Source organism: Dipodomys merriami, unplaced genomic scaffold, assembly GCF_024711535.1.
Source record: "Dipodomys merriami isolate MVZ:Mamm:240054 unplaced genomic scaffold, mDipMer1.0.p SCAF_20, whole genome shotgun sequence".
Classification (NCBI taxonomy): Eukaryota; Metazoa; Chordata; class Mammalia; order Rodentia; family Heteromyidae; genus Dipodomys; species Dipodomys merriami.
Window position 1 is genome coordinate 15,908,944 of NW_027203382.1, and position 19,288 is coordinate 15,928,231.

The 19,288-nt window shown below is 32.9% G+C and overlaps 1 protein-coding gene across 1 annotated transcript in view; it reads right to left on the minus strand.

Moving 5' to 3' along the window:
* Nucleotides 1-19,288, minus strand: part of Rasa1 (RAS p21 protein activator 1) — a 77,564-nt gene that overhangs the window by 18,591 nt on the left and 39,685 nt on the right. The window contains exons 8-12 of the mRNA XM_070031138.1: nucleotides 15,897-16,047; nucleotides 11,706-11,784; nucleotides 8,164-8,284; nucleotides 7,052-7,208; nucleotides 2,267-2,354 (exon numbers count right to left, since the gene is read on the minus strand). Coding sequence (XP_069887239.1) covers nucleotides 2,267-2,354; nucleotides 7,052-7,208; nucleotides 8,164-8,284; nucleotides 11,706-11,784; nucleotides 15,897-16,047 — 596 coding nt within the window. The remainder of the gene's footprint in view (nucleotides 1-2,266; nucleotides 2,355-7,051; nucleotides 7,209-8,163; nucleotides 8,285-11,705; nucleotides 11,785-15,896; nucleotides 16,048-19,288) is intronic.

The window sequence follows — 19,288 nt, forward strand, 5'->3', positions numbered from 1 at the left end:
ATATATATTAAAGAAATTGTTTCTCCCAAACAAATGTCTAACATCAAACACCTAAAATATATATTAAAGAAACTGCTTCTCCCAAACAAACATGTTTGATACCTAACACAAATATTATGGTCTAACACCTAAATGCTCTTAATACCTAAGGCAAGCTATGACAAAAGTCAAATTGATACATTTTGTAAGGAGGAGGACCAAATGCAAAGCCAACTAATAATTTATGTGTTAACATTTAAACCTCACACAATTTGAGTTATTTCTAACTTTATTAAATACAGTGCTAGGTTCTTAAAAATCCCTTTGGCCTAATCAAAATGATACTAACAATCACATTTAATTAACATTTAAATTTTTTGTGCTGGAAAAAGAACAATTCACATGTATTTAAAAGGTAAATATTTGTTTAGCTTATACATGTAGCTGGAAGGCTTGTACACTCTAGTTTGTTGACTATTTCAATGAGTCTGAACAATAATATATATATATATATATATATACATATATATATATATACACATACGTATATATTATTGTTACCGTAAAGGTGATGTTCACAGAGGTTACTGTTATATGTCAAGTGATGAGTACATTTCATTTTGAATAGTGTCCACCCCTTCCCCACCTTTCGTTTTTCCTTCCCATTCCTCTCTCAAGTTGTGTAGTTCATTTTCAACGTAGTGTCTAGCAAGTATACTACAGCATTTGTTCACCCTTTGTCCCACCTTTTCTGCAACCCTCCCTCCTCTCCATCTCCCCCAAATAAACTTACAAACAAGACAAAAGGTACAGGTTAGTGGTTTTGTTGTTTTTTTGTACCTAGTGGTTCTGTTGTTTTTTTGTACCCAAACCTCGAACATTCTACACAAATGCTCTATACTCGGGTCATGCTCTAGGCTCTTTATTTTGTCCTTTTCTTTTTGAGACAGAGTCTAGCTAAGTTTGAAAGAACTAGTCGAAACTCCTGATCCTTCTCCCTGTACCTCCACAGAGACTAGAACTACAACCTGTAACATATACCTCAGCCTGAACTCTATCAATCTTCACAGAATTTCTTTAAACCCAAATCAGTTACAACAGCATTTAGAAATACAGAAGAGACCCCACAGCCCATCAACCAACAAAAACTGGAAACTCAAGAAGAGTTTTACTTTAAGAAGAATGTGCAAATATGGAAAAATCTATGAATAAATATTGCGAGAAAACATCTTTAAGTGAGGCTTTCAAAACTGAAATATAATCAAAGCATGTAGCACACTTTTCATTTAGAAAGAGGGTAAATGGTAAAAAGTAATTAGAAAGTATGATAGTGAAGCTTAAATTTCTATTCCTAACCCAATTTCATATAGTTTAAAAAGGAAGGTAAATAATACATTCCTAATACTGAATGCATATCATATGAAACTAGGAAATTTGAGGGGAGAGGTTGGGTTGTGGGGATGGGGGAGGATACAAGGGGTGACATCAATTGAGATCTCTTGTGATTTGTTGAATGGTAACCCCTTTGAACAGCTACTTAAAGATAATAAAATTCTAAGAATGAAAAATAAGAAAATAATTCCTGAAAAAACACCACTAAAAATAATCAAATTAGCAAATTATTTTGAATCTTATTTTTCTAATCTAAAGCTTAGGGAAACATAATACTAGACTTTTATCGTAAGTGAGGAAAATGAGTATATAGTTGAACTATTTTACAAAGACTTAATTTACAACCCATAAAACAATTTCTCATTTGTCAAGTTTATCCTCCAAGTAAAATATTTTTATAATTTTTGAGTCAAGGATTCATCCTAAAATCCCAGTTTTAAGAAAATCTGCTTATATCCAGGGTTGGGATTGTTATATTTCCAAAAGAACCATTTTTTTAACCTCTTACAGCTCCTTTAAGTTCTTTCCATAGAGTATAGCAGAAATGTAGCTATAATCATACACGAACTTGAACAACCAGAAACATTAAAGCTTCAAGAAAAAGTGTAACTGAACACCCAGAAATACTATAGCCTATATGTAGAGAGGATTTTGTAAGAACATTCTCAAGTGAATTCAACATAGCATATTTAAAGGTCAATTTTAAATGGAGTATAATATCCACTTATCCCTTCACTTGTATATCTATTTCAAAACATTTTTAAATATCAAAATTCTCATGTCTTAAGACAAATCGATTTCAGGCATTATTTTATCCCTTTTCTGGAATGAATTAATTTTCTGTTCTACTTAATAAGAAAACATGGGTTAACAGCTTACAAAATAAAGATCTTACCTCTGCTTGTTCTGGAGTTTCTCCTGCAAAGTAAAAGATGTAATGTTCTTCACTAAAGTGCTGAACTACTATCTGAAAACAGTTTGGCCTTTAAAAAACAAACCAGAAAACATTATTCAGAATCAATAAAAAGCATTGAATTTTTTCATAAAACCGTACAATATAATTCTATAATTTATATGAATATAATCTGGAGAAATGTTTCATTATACCAGATCTTTCCTATAAAGAAAAAATATCATCTGCATATATTTTAAAACTTAGTACTATCAAATTGGATATGTTGGAAGTAGCAGTGTGGCTTATGTGGTAGAGCATTAGCCTTGAAGAGCTCAGGGACAGTGCCTAGACCGAGAGTTCGAGCCTCATGACTGACAAAAAAATAAAATAAAATAAAATAATTACATACATCTTTCAAAGTGTAAACTAAAGAACTTTGTAACTTTTAAAAGTATTTGAAACAAGAAAGTTACTAAAAATCAAAACAGAATTTAATTGTCCATAGCAAATCTAAACCTTTTCATATACATTTAGAAGACACTAAAAATGTTCTTATACCAAAAATATTTGTAGTGATTATCTATAGGCAGATGGAGGGTAATTTCAATTTTATAATTTTCTACACTATTAAATTCATCTATTGAAACCATCTGAATGAGAATGAAAATAATGAAAGACTGAAACATCTGCCAATCTAAAATTTAAAACCCAATAAAACATCATAAATGGAAGAAAAATACTAACTCAATGAAAGATCCTGTCTATGGAAAGAAGAAAGTATAAAAACTTCAACCTAAATGTTCACTAGAATATCACTGAAATGTCTTCAATTTATGCTTCTGAAATAGTTACGGTTTAATGCATACCAGTAATCAAAGTCTAAAACTTAAAGAAATGGTTCTCAGAGATCTCTAGTATTTTGAAACATAGGCAGCTGCATTTCAGGGAAACAGCAATGTTAGTTGTGTCCATAACCGCCAATATTTCAACATCAGTATCTACATGGAATCACCTACTGGAGAAGATTTCTACATTCTTGGACATAAAACTTCAGTTAAATGATAAAAGTCTTGGGGGGGCTGGGAAGGTGGCTCAGTGGTAGAGTGCTTGCCTCGCATGCATGAGGCCCTGAGTTTGATTCCTCAGCAACACATAAAAAGAAAAAGCCGGAAGTGGCGCTGTAGCTCAAGTGGTAGAGAGCTAACCTTAAGCTGAAGAGCTGAGGGACAGTACCCAAGCCCAAAGTTCAGGCCCCATGACTGGCAAAAAAAAAAAAAAAGTATTGGGGACTGGGAGGGTGCGTCAATGATAAAGTGCCTGTCTTGCATGCCTGAGATCCTGGGTTTGATTCCTCAGCACCACATAAGCAAAAAAGGCCAAAAAGTGGTGCTGTGGCTCAAGTGGCAGAGCACTAGCCTTAAGCTGAATTGCTGAGGGACAGCGCCCAGCCCAGAGTTTAGTCCCACGAATGACCAAAAAAAAAGATGAAACTCTATGCTTACACAATACACGTTTCAAATATATCTGAAAACACAATAAAGCTCATAGAAATTCATCCAAACTGTCCACTTTTATATTTGTGTATTTGCATTTTATAACAAAACAATCTGGTATCAAGCCATTTTTATTTGTCCTATTATATGCTCAGTATGTTTTCTCACTTCTTTGAAATATACCTTACAGATGCTGCTTTCTTTGGCGTTTCATGCTTCTCAACTACTCTACAGAAAAGCACAAAAAAACAGTTGATGCTAAATTAGCATGTTTCCCAAAAAAGTGGTTTTAATGAGAGACCTGAGCTTAAGTCTCATGAACATAGCATTTCCTATCTGATTTTAAGTAGTATCACTAAACATCATTCCTAAGAAATTCTTAAAAAGTAACCTTCAACAGAAACTGCATAGAAAGTAAATGATGACCTTAAATCATTCTTCCCTTTTTTAAAAAACTCAACTGTATAATTTAACTAATCTTAGAGTTTCACTGCCTTTTTGTTTGATTCTGCTACTGTTGCCTTCCGTTGTACATTCCATTGTATTTATATTACGTTTATTTACTGTAGATACCTATTTGTTTTGTTTTTCAACTAGGTTACATTAGGCATATGGAAGAGACAGGAGAGGAATCTCTTTGCTGCATTTTCCCATGTTTCCATTTGATTTTAAAAAATTATTTCAATCTGCCTATTAACTTTTCTGTTAGAAGTTAGGCATAAAGCTCAAAAAAGGGAGGATACAAGGTCCTAGGTTCAAACTCAGACCAAAAAAGTAAATAATTATTGGATAAATCACTAAATTGTTCCTGAATATTTTCTTGAAGTTCAGAATTTCCTTGAAAGAGCTATTTTGAATTCTGTACCACAGTTTACACAAATTACTTACCACATGATCAATTTCTGACACCATGGGTTTGTATATGTGTATGTTCACCCAATCTCTTTTGAGACAGGGTCTTGATATGTAGCCAAAGGTTGCCTAAAACTCACTATGTAATGCAGATTGATCTTTAATACTTGATCCTCCTGCTTCAGCTTCCCAAAAACTAGAATTACAAGCATATGCCACCATGCCTACCCCCGTTCAAGTTCTTGATGCTGGTTGATCTATCTATGAATAATATCTATATACTTTAACGTACTATGTATTGACTTGTTTCCATAATCTGGCTTTGTTTGTACTGCTCCCAGAAATATTGGACAGTGTTTATTACTATCTCTGATCCTGTGCAGATTTCAGCACTAGTGTCCCATGTCCAAGTTTATTCCAAATTTACATATGGTATGTCATTCAAAATGACCCTGGGGTAGTACTGGAAAGCATAGTTTATCTTGATGTAGATAAGGATCCAGCCAAGCACTGGGTCTCACTGTCTATCCATAAACTCCGAAGTAACAACTTGGACCTATCTTCCATTACCCCCTCTTCCTTCCTGCATGCCATTATTCTGTTCATGTTTGCTAACTGAGGCTGGGGGAAGGAAAGGTGGTTGTACACTCCAAGGTTACAATGAGGGCCGACAGGATTATTCAAACCTAGTGCCCATAGCCCACCAAGAACAGTATAGCAAAAAGGCAGTACAAAATCCACACTACTATAGTTAACATTTAAGGTCTTCAATCACTGCCATCTGGAATTGATGTGGACCAGATGCCAAGTTTATCCCACAACGCCAAGAGATTACTGACTGAAGTATGGGCAGATCCAAAGGCTCCCCATGGTTTCTGGTCTGGGAACATGGTCATTGTATTCTGCCTTCGTGTTAGGTTTTGCTGTGGCAGTCCCATCCAAGTCAAAATCTTGTGCTTAACTTCTCTGTTCAAGCTTTCTATGTTTTGGTCTTCAGGGATGATGAAAGTAATCACATGCCTGTCAAGTGTTATATTAAGCTAGGTAGTACCTGGCATTAATAGTCTCAAGAATCAATGTAGACCCAAGGACAGAGTACAAGATCACAGGGGTTGCTAGTAGTGTACATTGAAACATGAACCAATCCATCTGAGGTCCCAGGTTTAAACCTGGTGAAGAAGGTGGAGTCAATGTTTGGGGTCAATGCATGGGAGCAGTGGGAAATAGGGATCTACCTAATAATGAGTTTCACTGTGCCAGGCTTCATACTGGATTCTATGTATAAGGCTTATACTTAATTCCCTCTCCCAAACAGGAAGCATCTGTCTGTCTAAGACAAATTGCTTGTGGATAGCATAGGAGTGATACTGATAACTCTTTTCTTTTTTCTTTTTGCTTATGTGGTGCTGAGGAATCGAACCCAGGGCCTCATCCATGCAAGGCAAGCGCTCTACCACTGAGCCACCTTCCCAGCCCCACTGATAACTCTTTTCTTCTAGCCTCATTCAATCTTTTCTTATGCTGTAACCAGGTACAGTGATCTCACCAGGTTTCCTAAGCTCTCCTAAAATTAGCTCTCCTAATTAGAAATAGTTGTTCAAATCGATGTTTCTGTAAGAAGATGATCAGTGGAGAGTTTTACTCTCATTTGTTCTACTCTGTAAATTACCATATTGTTAGGGGTGGGGGGGAGTCTACCTTAACCAAACTTGTGTTTTGAGTTGTTTTTTGTTGTTGATGTTGTTGTTGTTTGGTTCTTGTAAATAATTCTTTTTGTGAAATATTAGGTTTCAGGAAAATAAAAGGATATCAAGATCAGATGAAGCTATGAAATACTTCAGTTGGTATTAAAAGTAGCAAGTACTTATAAAAAGGACTATTGATAACACATTAAGAATAAAGGCAAAGCTAGATTTGTAATGTTCAGAATTTAGCTTGTGCATTTACATTTATTTGTTTTTTTAAAATACTTGAAATAAAATAAGGAAAAAATTCTATTTCCAATCTGAAATATCTTTTTTTCCAACTGAACTAAATTTTTAGGTAATTTTTTCTAATGTTGATTAACTTGGGAACTAGCAAAATTAAGTATATTAGCACTTCAAATATACTTAGAAGTTAACAAGGAATATAATAAAAGCAGGGAAAAGATTAATGAATCAAATTAAGTCACCCAAAGTGGCAGAGAAATTAAAACACACTATACACAAATCAGATTCAAATGCTACTACAAGAAATACCACTCCAAAGATTTCTCTAGAGTAGATATTTTATATATAGGTTAGAAATAAGAAAATCAAAAATTATCCTTAGAGGTAAATATGACAAATTTAAATAGTATAACACTATTAAAACAGATTTATGTTTCAACAATAGCTGTACATATCATTTTTAAGACAATTCCAAAAGAGTACAAAATAATAGAAAAACAATTTCTTACCTGCCAAAGAGACTATCATGAACAACATAGACAGAACATACACTGAGATCTATTAGTCCTTTTGGTTTTGTAGCTCGTTTTTCACTTTCAAAATAAATAAGCTGGGCATCGCTACCCTCTAAAATAAAATATAAATTTTTCCAACGTTTTCCTTTGCCTGTTAAAAAATAATTGCTTCTTTTAGCAAATAATTGTTTTTAAATTGGAAAACAGTAATTTTAAAATAAAAACTGTTGTTCCTGAAAATAAAAATTAACATTATTTTAACTTGTCTTCTAAAACTCCAAAAACATACCATTGCTTATACAATGACAAAACGTTCCATTAAAAATGTCTTATGTTATCATTGCTTGTTTCAATAAATCACAGAGTAAATGACAATGGCCTTACTAGATCTTCAAAGACTGTATTATGATGAAATCTTTAAATTGTTATTTTAGAATAACAGTTTACTACTCTAAGGAAAAATTCTTGGTAAATACAAGAATGAATTATATCAACTAATCTTAATATAAAGACTAAATATAAAAATCAACCCAAGCACCAGTGGTTCATGCCTATAAACTTAGCCAATCAGGAGGCTGAGATCTAAGAATTATGGGTCAAAGCCAGTCCAAGCAGGAAATTCCATGACACTCTTATCTCCAATTAGCCACCAAAAAAAAAAAAACCTGAAGTAGAGTGTAGCTCAAGTGATAGAGCCAGTCTTGAGCAAAAAGGGTAAGAGACAGTACCCAGGATCTTAGTTCAAGCCACTGTACAAACACTAAAAATATTTAACCAATTAAAAAAATAAATAAGAACATCAACCCCATAAATGTGCTAAGGGCCACAAGGAGTTATCTCTAAGAGAGCATGAGAAAGGGTGAAACGATTAAACACCTTTACTGGATACTACGTCAGGATTTATGAACAATTTAAGTGTGCTTTCTAAAGACTCTCCTTGAAGTGTGAACTTAACAATACAGCTAAATAAGTATCTATTACTAATAATTCACATCAAAGAAATTTATTAAATATAAAAGTAAGTTTTGTGATATTTACAATGTCTCTATCAAACACTTTAACAGTAAAATATTAAACTGAATCCTTAGCTTTAAAATTTCACTTACCCTTCTTCAAAAGATAACCTTTCTTCACAATATTTTTATAAAAAGCATCTTTTGTTTTACGACGAATTGTATTATAGATTTCCTTTCCATCTACAGCATCATTGAGCACTTGTTCCTGATCCTGAATTTTAACATAAATTAAAATTACTACTTAATTTTAATATTACCTATTAATAAACAAAACAAAAGACCTTTAATTCTAAAATGCAGATATACATAGATTAAAAAGATTCTTCAGTTTCCAAAAATATTCTCAGAAAAATGTCCTTATTATTTCCCAAGAACGTATCTCATGGGCAATCAATAAGCTATTTTAAAAACCACAGGTTAGTTTTTTGTATTTTCCAACAAATAAGTAATAAATTTGATCATCAAGGAAATTCATATTTGTTTAAGAGGTATGTGACGTGAACACAGAAAACTGCACCCAAATGAACTAAAGACACACAGGAACAACCAAAATATAATTCTCAAATACCTCACAATTTCCTCAGTCCACCAAGGCAGTTACATTATCATACCCATTCATGCCTATTGTTATGGTTGGTCTAATTTCAGATAATTTTCTTTTTACAACTTCACAACTTTCAACACTTTCTGATATCCACACTATGTTTTATTCATGCTAAAGTGCTGTAGTTAATACATTTCTATGTATCTTCAAATACTAGTGTATTTTAATTTATGCTACATTTTATTAAGTCCCTGATTTATGTCACAATCATACACCTAATTCCACCTTACCCTTCCAATCCTGTAGTTTGCCTAACATTATAATTTTTAGAAATGCATATATATAATACCTTATACCACAACTGACATTAATTGCTTAATGCTGCAAGTAAGAAAAATAATTATGTCACAAATCTTCAATTCTAATATCAGGGTCCACTGAACCTGTTTATTTTTCTGTAATCACTTCCTCTTTTTATTTTCCTTTTTTCACTTCTTACCATCAGAGATCAAGACTGTGGGTTAAGAAACAGAGAAGAAAGTTGCTAGTCATAGAACCAGGGGGAGTTATTGAGGACATGACAGGTAAGACTTTCTTTCTCCTTTTCACCTTCAAAGGCTTCACTTAAAACAAATGGAGAAGCCAGGTGCAGGTAGCTCAAGTTGTAATCCTAGCCTCCTACTCAGGAGGCTGAGATCTGAGGATCGCAGTTCAAAGGCAGTCTGGGCAGGAAAGCTCATGAGGCTTTTATCTCCAATAAACTACTCAGAAAAAGCCATAAGGTGGTCCTGTGGCTCAAGTGTTGGAGCACTATCCTGAACACAAAGAGGCTCAAGGACAGTGCACAGGCTCTGAGTCCAAGCTCCAGGACCGGAAAAAAATGGGGATGGCTACTTTTTATTAAAACAAATGATAAACATAGTAAAACACACTCTTCATAAAATACACTCTTCACTGACCAGTAATCTACCCTGCAAATTGAGGATACAGGATGGACTAGAAGATCCTACCTCTAGTCCAGTGTGCTTGACAAGTTATAGGTCCATTCAATCATCTTACAAATCTAAGATTGAATATTAAAATTTTACCATCATCTTTCTCTTGTATTTTGAGACATTCTACTCTTTCATCATCCTAAGAGCTATTTCATTATTACTTGACAACATTCCTTAGAATGGAAAAACTGGTATGACTTAAAGAAAATAGAAGCATGAATTACCAGTGTAGCTGATGCAAACCGGCCTGTATGCTAAATTTACCCTATTAACCTGTTTTTGTACATAAACTTTATATTGTCCACAATCTTTTTGAAGTCTATCAGAAATTTAGTGGTTGATTATTCTAATGAATGACCACAAAATTTAAAATATTTAGTATTTGGCCTTTTACAGAAAAGCTTTATTCATTCTAGCTTAGAGAATGATGTAACAGTGAAATAATTTTTATTGCATCACCTTTTGGTTCTTTTAATGTGTTGCCAAGTAATGCAGTATCTTTCAAAAAAAAAGTCTGAGGTTTTTTGTTATCTTTTTATTAGCTTTCATTGAACAGAGTTAAAAAAATTTTTTAAAAAACCTCTTAATTGCATATGCGCTTATAATTGTAAAGAAAAAAATGACAGGAAGAGTTTTAATATTTTCATTAGTATGAGAAACAAATGTAAAGAATTAACTGCCCTCAGAACTCTAAGAGAGGAAAAAAGGCTGTTTTTGCTTTAGCTGTTTTTCAGCACAATGGTACACGCTTATTATTCAAGCAAAGGCAGGATGACTGTGAGCTCTAGGACAAAGATAGGCCTCCTAACAAGATCTAAGAACTCTATGTATAAGACCCTGCCTCAAAAAAATTTTTGAAAGAAAAAAAGTAAAAAGAGAAAGAGAAATGTGAACATAACATATGATATTCTCATCCATGAAAACACTGAATCACCATTTAATATATTGTGACAAAAATGTGTCCTATCCTACTCTTCCAAACAAAAATATTCCTTAAATTTTATGACCCAAATGGTAATTGAATGTTGAAAACTACATTGTATAAACAAATCATTAAGGAAATCACTGTAGTAAAGACATGTTAAAATTTACTGGCATAGTCTAACTAGAATCTTTAATTCTAAACTTAAAATTATTTCCTTTTTGGTATTTTTATGCCGTAGTTGGGTTTGAACACAGGGTCTCACACTTGCTATGGAAGTGCTCTACCATTCAGCCACACAGTCTATTGTCTACTCTAGGAACCTACTGCCCCACCCTACCACCACTCTATCATTTTTACTACAATTTTTACATAATATAGGGGCATGCTCTCTTGTCCTAAAACTACAGACAAATGAGCAAAAAATAAAAATTTAAATCCTTCTTGGTCCTAAATCCTATTGTATTACGTTTTTTTTTTAGTTTTTAATTATCTTTAAGTAGCTGTAAAAAGCGGTTTCATTTCAACTGATCAGTTCATGAGTACAACTAATCTTGATCAATGTCAAACCCTTCCATCATCCTCCCCCATCTCTCCCAGCTCCATCTGTCCCCTCAAATCACCTAGTTCTATTTTCACATATGTATATTGAATATTATGAACTATATTTGCCCATCCTTTCTCTGTCCATTCAAAACCTCAACGTATTCTGTTAGTCAATACTTCAGCTCCCTAACTTAGCTTTCCCTGAGATCTGTTTATACTTCAAAATGGTTAAAAGTCTGGACTTTGGACACATGTTCTGTGAGTCTGAATCATAGTCTCCCTGCATACTATTCCATGTGGCTTCAACCAAGTTACTTGATATCCATCTGCCTTAAATTACCTACCACGCTTATCTAAATAAGCTTGACTGTGCTTTATCCATACTTGCTTACTACTGCCCTAGTTTAACTTTGCACCCAAACCACTACTATTGTCATAATAAAGCCAGGGATTTCCTAATTATCTCTTTAAAATTTATTTTAAAGAACATGAATAACTGAGTTTGACCTACTTTAACTGCAAAAATATTTGTGAAATATAGTTTTACGACAATACCAAACATATATCACAAAAAGACATTTAAAAATAAAATATTAATTACCAAAAACAGAAAAACAATACTGACCTGCATTGGTACGGGTTCCTTAAGATAATACCCTTCAACAATCTGCTCTTTTCGATAATGATCTATGATGTCTCCAATGCTGTCAAAATCAAAATACCATTGTGACATAATGTGCCTCACCAAAAAAAAAAAAAATGTAAATCTCTCAAAATACAAGTAAACCCTGTTATCAAGATTATCTGTTCACAAGCCTTTTCAATGCACATATCCAGAGTATACAGACTATATGGTCATAACTATTATTTTAGAAAAACAATGTTTTAATATATTTACAGACCACAATACTTAAGTCAGAGATTCTAATTTCCTACACAAATCAAGTGGGTAGTAAACAGTCATCCATCAGTGAGGAAATGATAATAAAGCCATGACTTTTGGGGGAAAAAAAAAAGGTATAACAAATTGAAAATAAAGAACTGACAAATGCCATTTATTTTGGAAATAGAGCTAAAACATGATGTATACAGATTACATTTACATGAGATTTACTTAGAGTATAAAATAAATAAATAGAAGGCAAAAGTGGAAGCCAAAAGAAAATCAGGAGCTATTTTTATCTGTTTGTATATCAAAATGAAAGCATACTGATAACTGATTTAAATAGTGTTATCAATGTTTTACATATCTGATATTATTAAATAAAACAAAACTGAAAATAAAAATAACAATGTCTTTTAACATAAATGTATTTAACTATAAATTTAATATGCCATAATGAGGGTTTTAACTATATAAAAGTATTACTGTATAACAGTAGGCATTTCAATATAATGAATATTTAAGCAATGAAATTTTAAGTTTTCCCTTAACATATTACAGGGATAGTTATCTAGAGAATTTTCCTACAAACAGATCTTATTTAATCTACCCTTTGACATTTTCTCATAGTTTTTCCTACTGAGAGAATATCTAGATTACTTATGCATGTGTGTATAAGATATAATAGTAATAAATATAATAATGATACAATAAAATATAATAAACACAATAATAATAAAATGAAAGACTTGCAAGACATACTAGTTAATTTCAAAAAGAGTATGGAGAAATATTAAATAGCAGGAGTTATATTTAACACAAACCAGAAGATCAAGGGAAAATACAAGTACAAATATTATGATAAAAAGAACATGAAACTTTATAAATTTTTAAAGGAAAAATATACCTATCACACAAATCCAAGACTGTCAGAAGAAAACCACAAACTGAAAATAATATGATCACACCAACATAATGAGTGTTTTTTAACATAAAAAGTATCATATCTATGAAGATCACAGGTTGCTCGCTGCATAGGGTGGTGGATAAAAGGCGTAAATATGACTAATGCATGATATGCATAGCTACAGAAATGTTTAATGAGACTCCATGAATTTGTACACATAGTATGTGTTCAAAATAAAACAAAACAGATTTCTGCAGTACCTCAATGTTGCAATGTAACTGAGATAGAAGAACATAGTTCATGGAGTCTGTTGTGAAATATAATCCTGAATGTTTGAGAACAGATTTTAAAAAGTATGTGGCAACTAACAGGTTTTTATCCATCAGACTTACAAATTTAAAAAAATACTCTAGTTCAGATCCATAGATGTCTAAGAAACTAATCAAGAAACCAACCTAGATTTCTTAGATACTCCAAGTAAGTTTTGGCCATGAACTCAACAAACTTACATATGAGAAAACCATAACACATGTTAAACATAGATACATTTGTGAAACAAATATAAATTTCTAAAGACAACTGTGTCCTGTAACTTCAGGTAAGTGCATGAAAAGGTGCACCCCTCTTTGGGAACCTTAGATAAGTGTTAATGTCCTCGAAGTCTCACCAGAATCTTCCTTTTCTCTGATCATTATCTGGCCTATGCTCTTTCTGCTGACTTCAGTTTGTTTTTGTATATCCCCTCAATTTATTAGTTTTCAAACCAGCCTGAATGCAAATCATTCACAAATCGTATCTTTTCCTTTAATATACGTAATTCAGGAGATCTATGAAGTATATCTCACAAATGAATTAAATTTAATGCCAAATTAGTGTCTCTCTTTTTATCTAAAATTTTGAAGAGGAATGTCAAAAATGTTTCTAAGTGAGAGAAAAATAACTATTCTCTTAACCAAAAGTCTAATGTACAATTAATAAGACAACTGAATAATCTTACTATGCATATTCATACCTACGTAGTCAGTGGTATAGTTAAAGAGTTACCTTCTTAAAATATATTCCTAGGAGTAACTGCTGATATTAGTGCTTATATTTTTTCCCTACTTATATGGAAACTGCCATTTTCTATGTATCAGAAACATAATTTTAGCCTTGCTTTAAAAAATGTATTTTTTTTAATTAAGCGTATATTCCTAGGGAATCGAAGGCTAAAAGATTTGGGGAATGATCAAGCCTACCAAATTACTGTCCATATCATTTTTTAAAAAAATCTTCATTTACCAGGAGACTAATAATTCTCAATAATTTAAAAAGAAATGTACTCCTAATACTTCTTTCTCCTTGCTCCATAGTGATCTTCATCAACGAAGATTACTACTTTTACAAATTTTACTAAAAGTCTCTGGTGTGTAGTCTTAACTTTGCAGGGTTCCCTAAGGAAATTTAGGTCAATAAAAACTAAATTTATGTCAGTTATTTTATCTTTAAAAAGTCAACTTAGACATATATTCAGTTAATAATATATGTCCATATGTTTTCAAATTATAAGTATTCCAACTGAAAACTGGACAATGGAAATAATTAATTTATGTAGAACTCAGCTAGCTGGGTTTGATAGTGACATTGTTTAAAACGCAGATCATAATATAGAAGGTACTCAAGCTGCTTTACATGAGGTCTTCAGAAGGGAACAATAAACTAAACATCATCCAGTTGGTATTTTCTAACTGCCCACTGAACTTCTGGCAAGCAACTAGAAGAATCTGTCTATGGATCCTGTTTTGCTTGGTTTTTCAAACAACAGTTTTTGGATCTTTCATGTATTTAAGTTAAGCTAGACCTGAGGGGAATTCTCATTGGGCTACATACTGCTGTACGGGGTATCCAAGCATTAGGATGGCAAGTATCAGGATCATGCACAGTCTCTAAGACAGGAAAACAACTGCACTCTGACAACTAAGTTGTGGGCAAACCTAGGAACCATAAGATATGTATTCAAATGTTTTTTTTCTTTCATGCCATTGTTTCTAACACATTTATAAGATTATTTCTTTGTTGCTTTGTATGTCCCTCCCCCACAGTATAACCCCTGCTTTCACTGTATTTGATATTGGTATAATTTATGGAGGGGAAGGGGAAAAACAAATCATTTAAATAGGGATACAAGTGGACCCATTGCAACAATGAGATGTACAAGTCGTTATGTCGAAAAACGAACTTTACAACTTTTGTGGGGGGGGAGGTGGGAGGATTGGGTGGGGGCGGGAGGGGGTGGGAAGGATGGGAAGGGATGGGAAGGGGAAACAAAGGAGGAGGCTACAATGCTTGATAAGAAATGTACTCATTATCTTGCCCATGTAATTGTAACTCTTCTGTACAGTATTTTCACAATAAAAAAAAAATAAATTAAATGTTTTCTATTTCAAAGCAAAAAAAAAAAAATACTGACATTCTATCACACAAAGTTTCCATTATTGGTTTACCTTATCAAGCAACTAAAGTTAATTCTGAGTTTTGAGACATTTATTTTCATTGCTGAAATAGGAACCAATCATAACACAGAAATATCAAATCAGCAACCCAATTAAAGATGACATTTGGACAAATCCAACAAAACACTTAGAAAACCTTTTTTTCCTATTGAAATGACTCAGACTGTTTTATATATAATCTTTTTCCTAGATTAGATGTTTTATTCTTCCCTCAGACAACAGAATTAGCAAATATGTTACAAATAATATGAATTTTTTAACTCAAAATGTTTTAGAAGAAAAAAGTTATTAATTTATATTTGTTTGATACTGTGGAAACAATTCTTGGACATATCTACTATTAAACTAAACGCTAATGAAGAAACTAGAAGTGTGGCTCAATTGGCAGAGCACCAGCTTGCACGAAGAAGTTAGCCCAAAGCTTGACACCCTAACTACAAACTACAGTTTAAAGAAAAAAAAAAAGCAATATTAAAACAATTTTGAAGTTAATACCTTATCAAGACCAAATAATAAATCTTTCTTGTGATTTACCTGTTATAATACCGGCCTCCCATCATAAATTGGTTATTTGGTGTTGGACATATTTTAAATCGCTGAATATTTTCATTGGTCCGAAAATAAAGTGAATAATCACCAGGAGTATTATCTGAGGGCCTCACAAGAAAACTGCAGACTTGACCAACTGTAAAAATTAAGCTGTTAGTTTTATTCTCTAATTATCCAATATAATTTAAGTAGTTTAATAACAAAGTACATTCAAACTTGTAACTATGTTACTTTTCATCAGAAACGACATTTTTAAGATAATAGTTTTCAATTTTCTGGTTTGTGATTCATTACCATGTTTCTTTTCAACTATATCTTGTCAGCTTCATCTCATAAATACAAAACAAAAATTTAGTAGCAATAACATTTGTCATAGTTGGGATAGTAGCTATAGGTGCTACTCTGTAAGTTTCCTTATTAAGAGATTGGCAGTGCTTTACTAAGTAAGCAAGCAAGAAAGCAAACAGACAAGTTTTAGAAAAGCAGAGGCACATTCTGGCAGAGTGTGGGTGCTTAAAGGGAAACAATAAGAAAAATTTTTAAAGTTAAAAAGTTCTGCCTAAGAATAGCCTATACTTTTTCCAATTAGCAACTAAAACATAAAAACCAGAATTGTACTCTAAACTTATAAAGGTAACTGTGCATTGTATTTGATTCAATACTTATTATCCTTAAAGATACACAGAAACCAATTACATATTAAATTCTTCTCATTAATTATAAAAACAATGGAATTTTCTTAATTAGCAATGATTTTCTTAACATGCAGATATTTTTCCTTTTCTAATTCCCAATGACATAGAAAAGATATGAGCTTGATGTTTTTAGGAAAGCAGAATGCACTACTTACAAAACCAGATGTAGTTTTGTATAAATTATTAACATCTAGCCAAGATACTTGCCATCATCAAGTAACCTCATGTTGAATACAATGAAGTAAAAAGTAAACAAATTTAAACTGAAAATTCCAGGCTTAATATCAAAAATAGCTTACTTAATATAGGCAAAGTGTTTCTAAGTTTATCCAACAAACCTTGGTGTCAAGAATCTAGGATACCGGGCTGGGAAGGTGGCTCAGTGGTAGAGCACTTGCCTTGCATGCCTGAGGCCCTGGGTTCAATTCCTCAGCACCACATGAGCAAAAAGAAAAAAGCCAGAAGTGGTGCTATGGCTCAAGTGGTAGAGAGCTAGCCTTGAGCTGAAGAGCTGAGGGACAGCGCCCAGGCCCAGAGTTCAAGCCCATGACCAGACCCCCCCCAAAAAAAAATCTAGTATACCCTCTTAAGTTTCTTTTTTTTGTGCTGGTCTTGGTACTTGAACTCAGAGCTCAAGTGCTGTCTTAACTTTAGTACTCAAGGCTAGTGCCCTACCACTGGGGCCACAGCTTGACTTCCAGATTCTTGCTGTTTCCTGCCCCGGCTTTGAGCTGAGATCCTTAGATCTTGGCCTCCTGAGTAGTTAGGATGACAGGAGTAAGACACTGGCACCTGGTTCTCTTATATTTCTTAAGAATAGACAAGAGTGAGGGAAGGGGCAACATTATCCAAAAGGAAAAGTACTCTTTGCCTGACTTATGTAACTGTAACCCCTCTGTTTTAAGCATTTTCAAATAAAAATAATAATTTTTTTAAAAAAGGGAAGGAAGCAATTTCATGCAAAATTAAACATTCAAATGCTACAGGAACTAAAATTCCACCAAATCTTCTCACAAACATATGACCCAAAGAAAATACAAAGTAATAAAAATAAGCTGAGCAACTTTTCATTTTTACATGTCTAAGACTGGCTGCTTCAAATATTCGGTGGTAAGTTCCAGATATTAATTTATATCCTAAGTTCATTAAAACAAATTTCTGGTCTTACCTTGAAAGTTAATGGCATGTGACTCTGGTATAAACTCTATTACTGTCATATAGTAATATCATATTCTTCATGTTTTGAGCCCACTTAATGTAAGTTTATACACTGAATACTTCAAAACCTGCCTCAAGACAGCATGAGGCTCAAGGCTCTAAGTTAAAAGTTATTTAGGATATAAAGGTTGAAAAAAATTGCAGTTCAGGGTAAGCCAAAGTAAAAAGTTCTCAAGACACAATTTCAACCAATAGTTGGGCTCATGGTACACAAATGCCATTCCAGTACACAAATGCCATTGCAAATATGTAGGAAACATAAATAGCAGTATCACAGTCAAGGCATAAATGAAAGACTCCACTGTAAAATAGCTAAAAGAACTGGGAAAAAGTTAGAGGGAATTATTCAAGGAAGCATAAAGCCCTGGGTTCAAGTCCTAATACTAAAAAGAAAGTGCCCAAAATCCCTCAAAAGAGGAAAGTATGGGGGGGGGGGGTGTAGTCATGGAGATGGGAAGGCAGGGATGATAGGGGAAAAACAAAGGAAGAGGCAACAATGCTTGATAAGAAATGTACTCATTATCTTGGTCATGTAAATGTAAACCCTCTGTATGGTATTTTCACAATAAAAAACTTATTTTAAAAAAAGAGGAAAGTATAAATTTAAAATGCAATGCCTTATGGCTTTAAAAAAGTAATTCAGATCTTATGTTTAATAATCAGTTGATTTGCTATAATAATCATTTTAACCAAATATATAAACTAACAATTTTTAAAGGACTATCCCTTCTAAATTATGCATCATTGATTGAATTTGTCTCAGATTTGTATAAGATATGATTTACTAAATAAATATTTGGCAGTTACATTTTGACCTTAAAATATTTTAATAACAAGAAAGTTTGTATTTTTAAATAATAAGCCTCTAGCAACAAATTTCCTTATAACTACAATCGTTTGAGGAAAAGTTCAAATGAACATTTTATAGGGCTCAATTATAATTCCACAAGTATCTAGAAATACAAGACTATTTGCTCTAAATGAATGAGAAAGGAATGATAGCAACACCCATGTTTTTATAGGGCCCTGGAAAATTATACTATTTATAAAAACAGAGTTTAATCACTTAAAAGAACAATAAAAATGTTTTCCTATAAATATGGAGTAATTTCCCAATATATAGCTTAACATTAAAAATATGTTGCATGTTCCTGTAAGTGGATGTATATTTATACATAGATACCTCCATACATATAGCCACAGAAAACTTCTAGAAACAAATGAAAAAAATTATCATCAGCTGTTCATGTAAGAAAGGAGACAGGGTCAAAAGCTAGAGCTAGAAGTGAAATATACTTCAAATGATTTTACATAAGCCAGGCTCTGGTGGCTCACACAAATAATCCTAGCTACTCAGACTAATCTCCAATTAACTACCAGAAAACTGAAAGTAGCAGTGTGGCTCAAGTGGTAGAATGCTTGCCTTGAGCTGAAGAGTTCAGGGTTCAAGCCCCATGACCAACC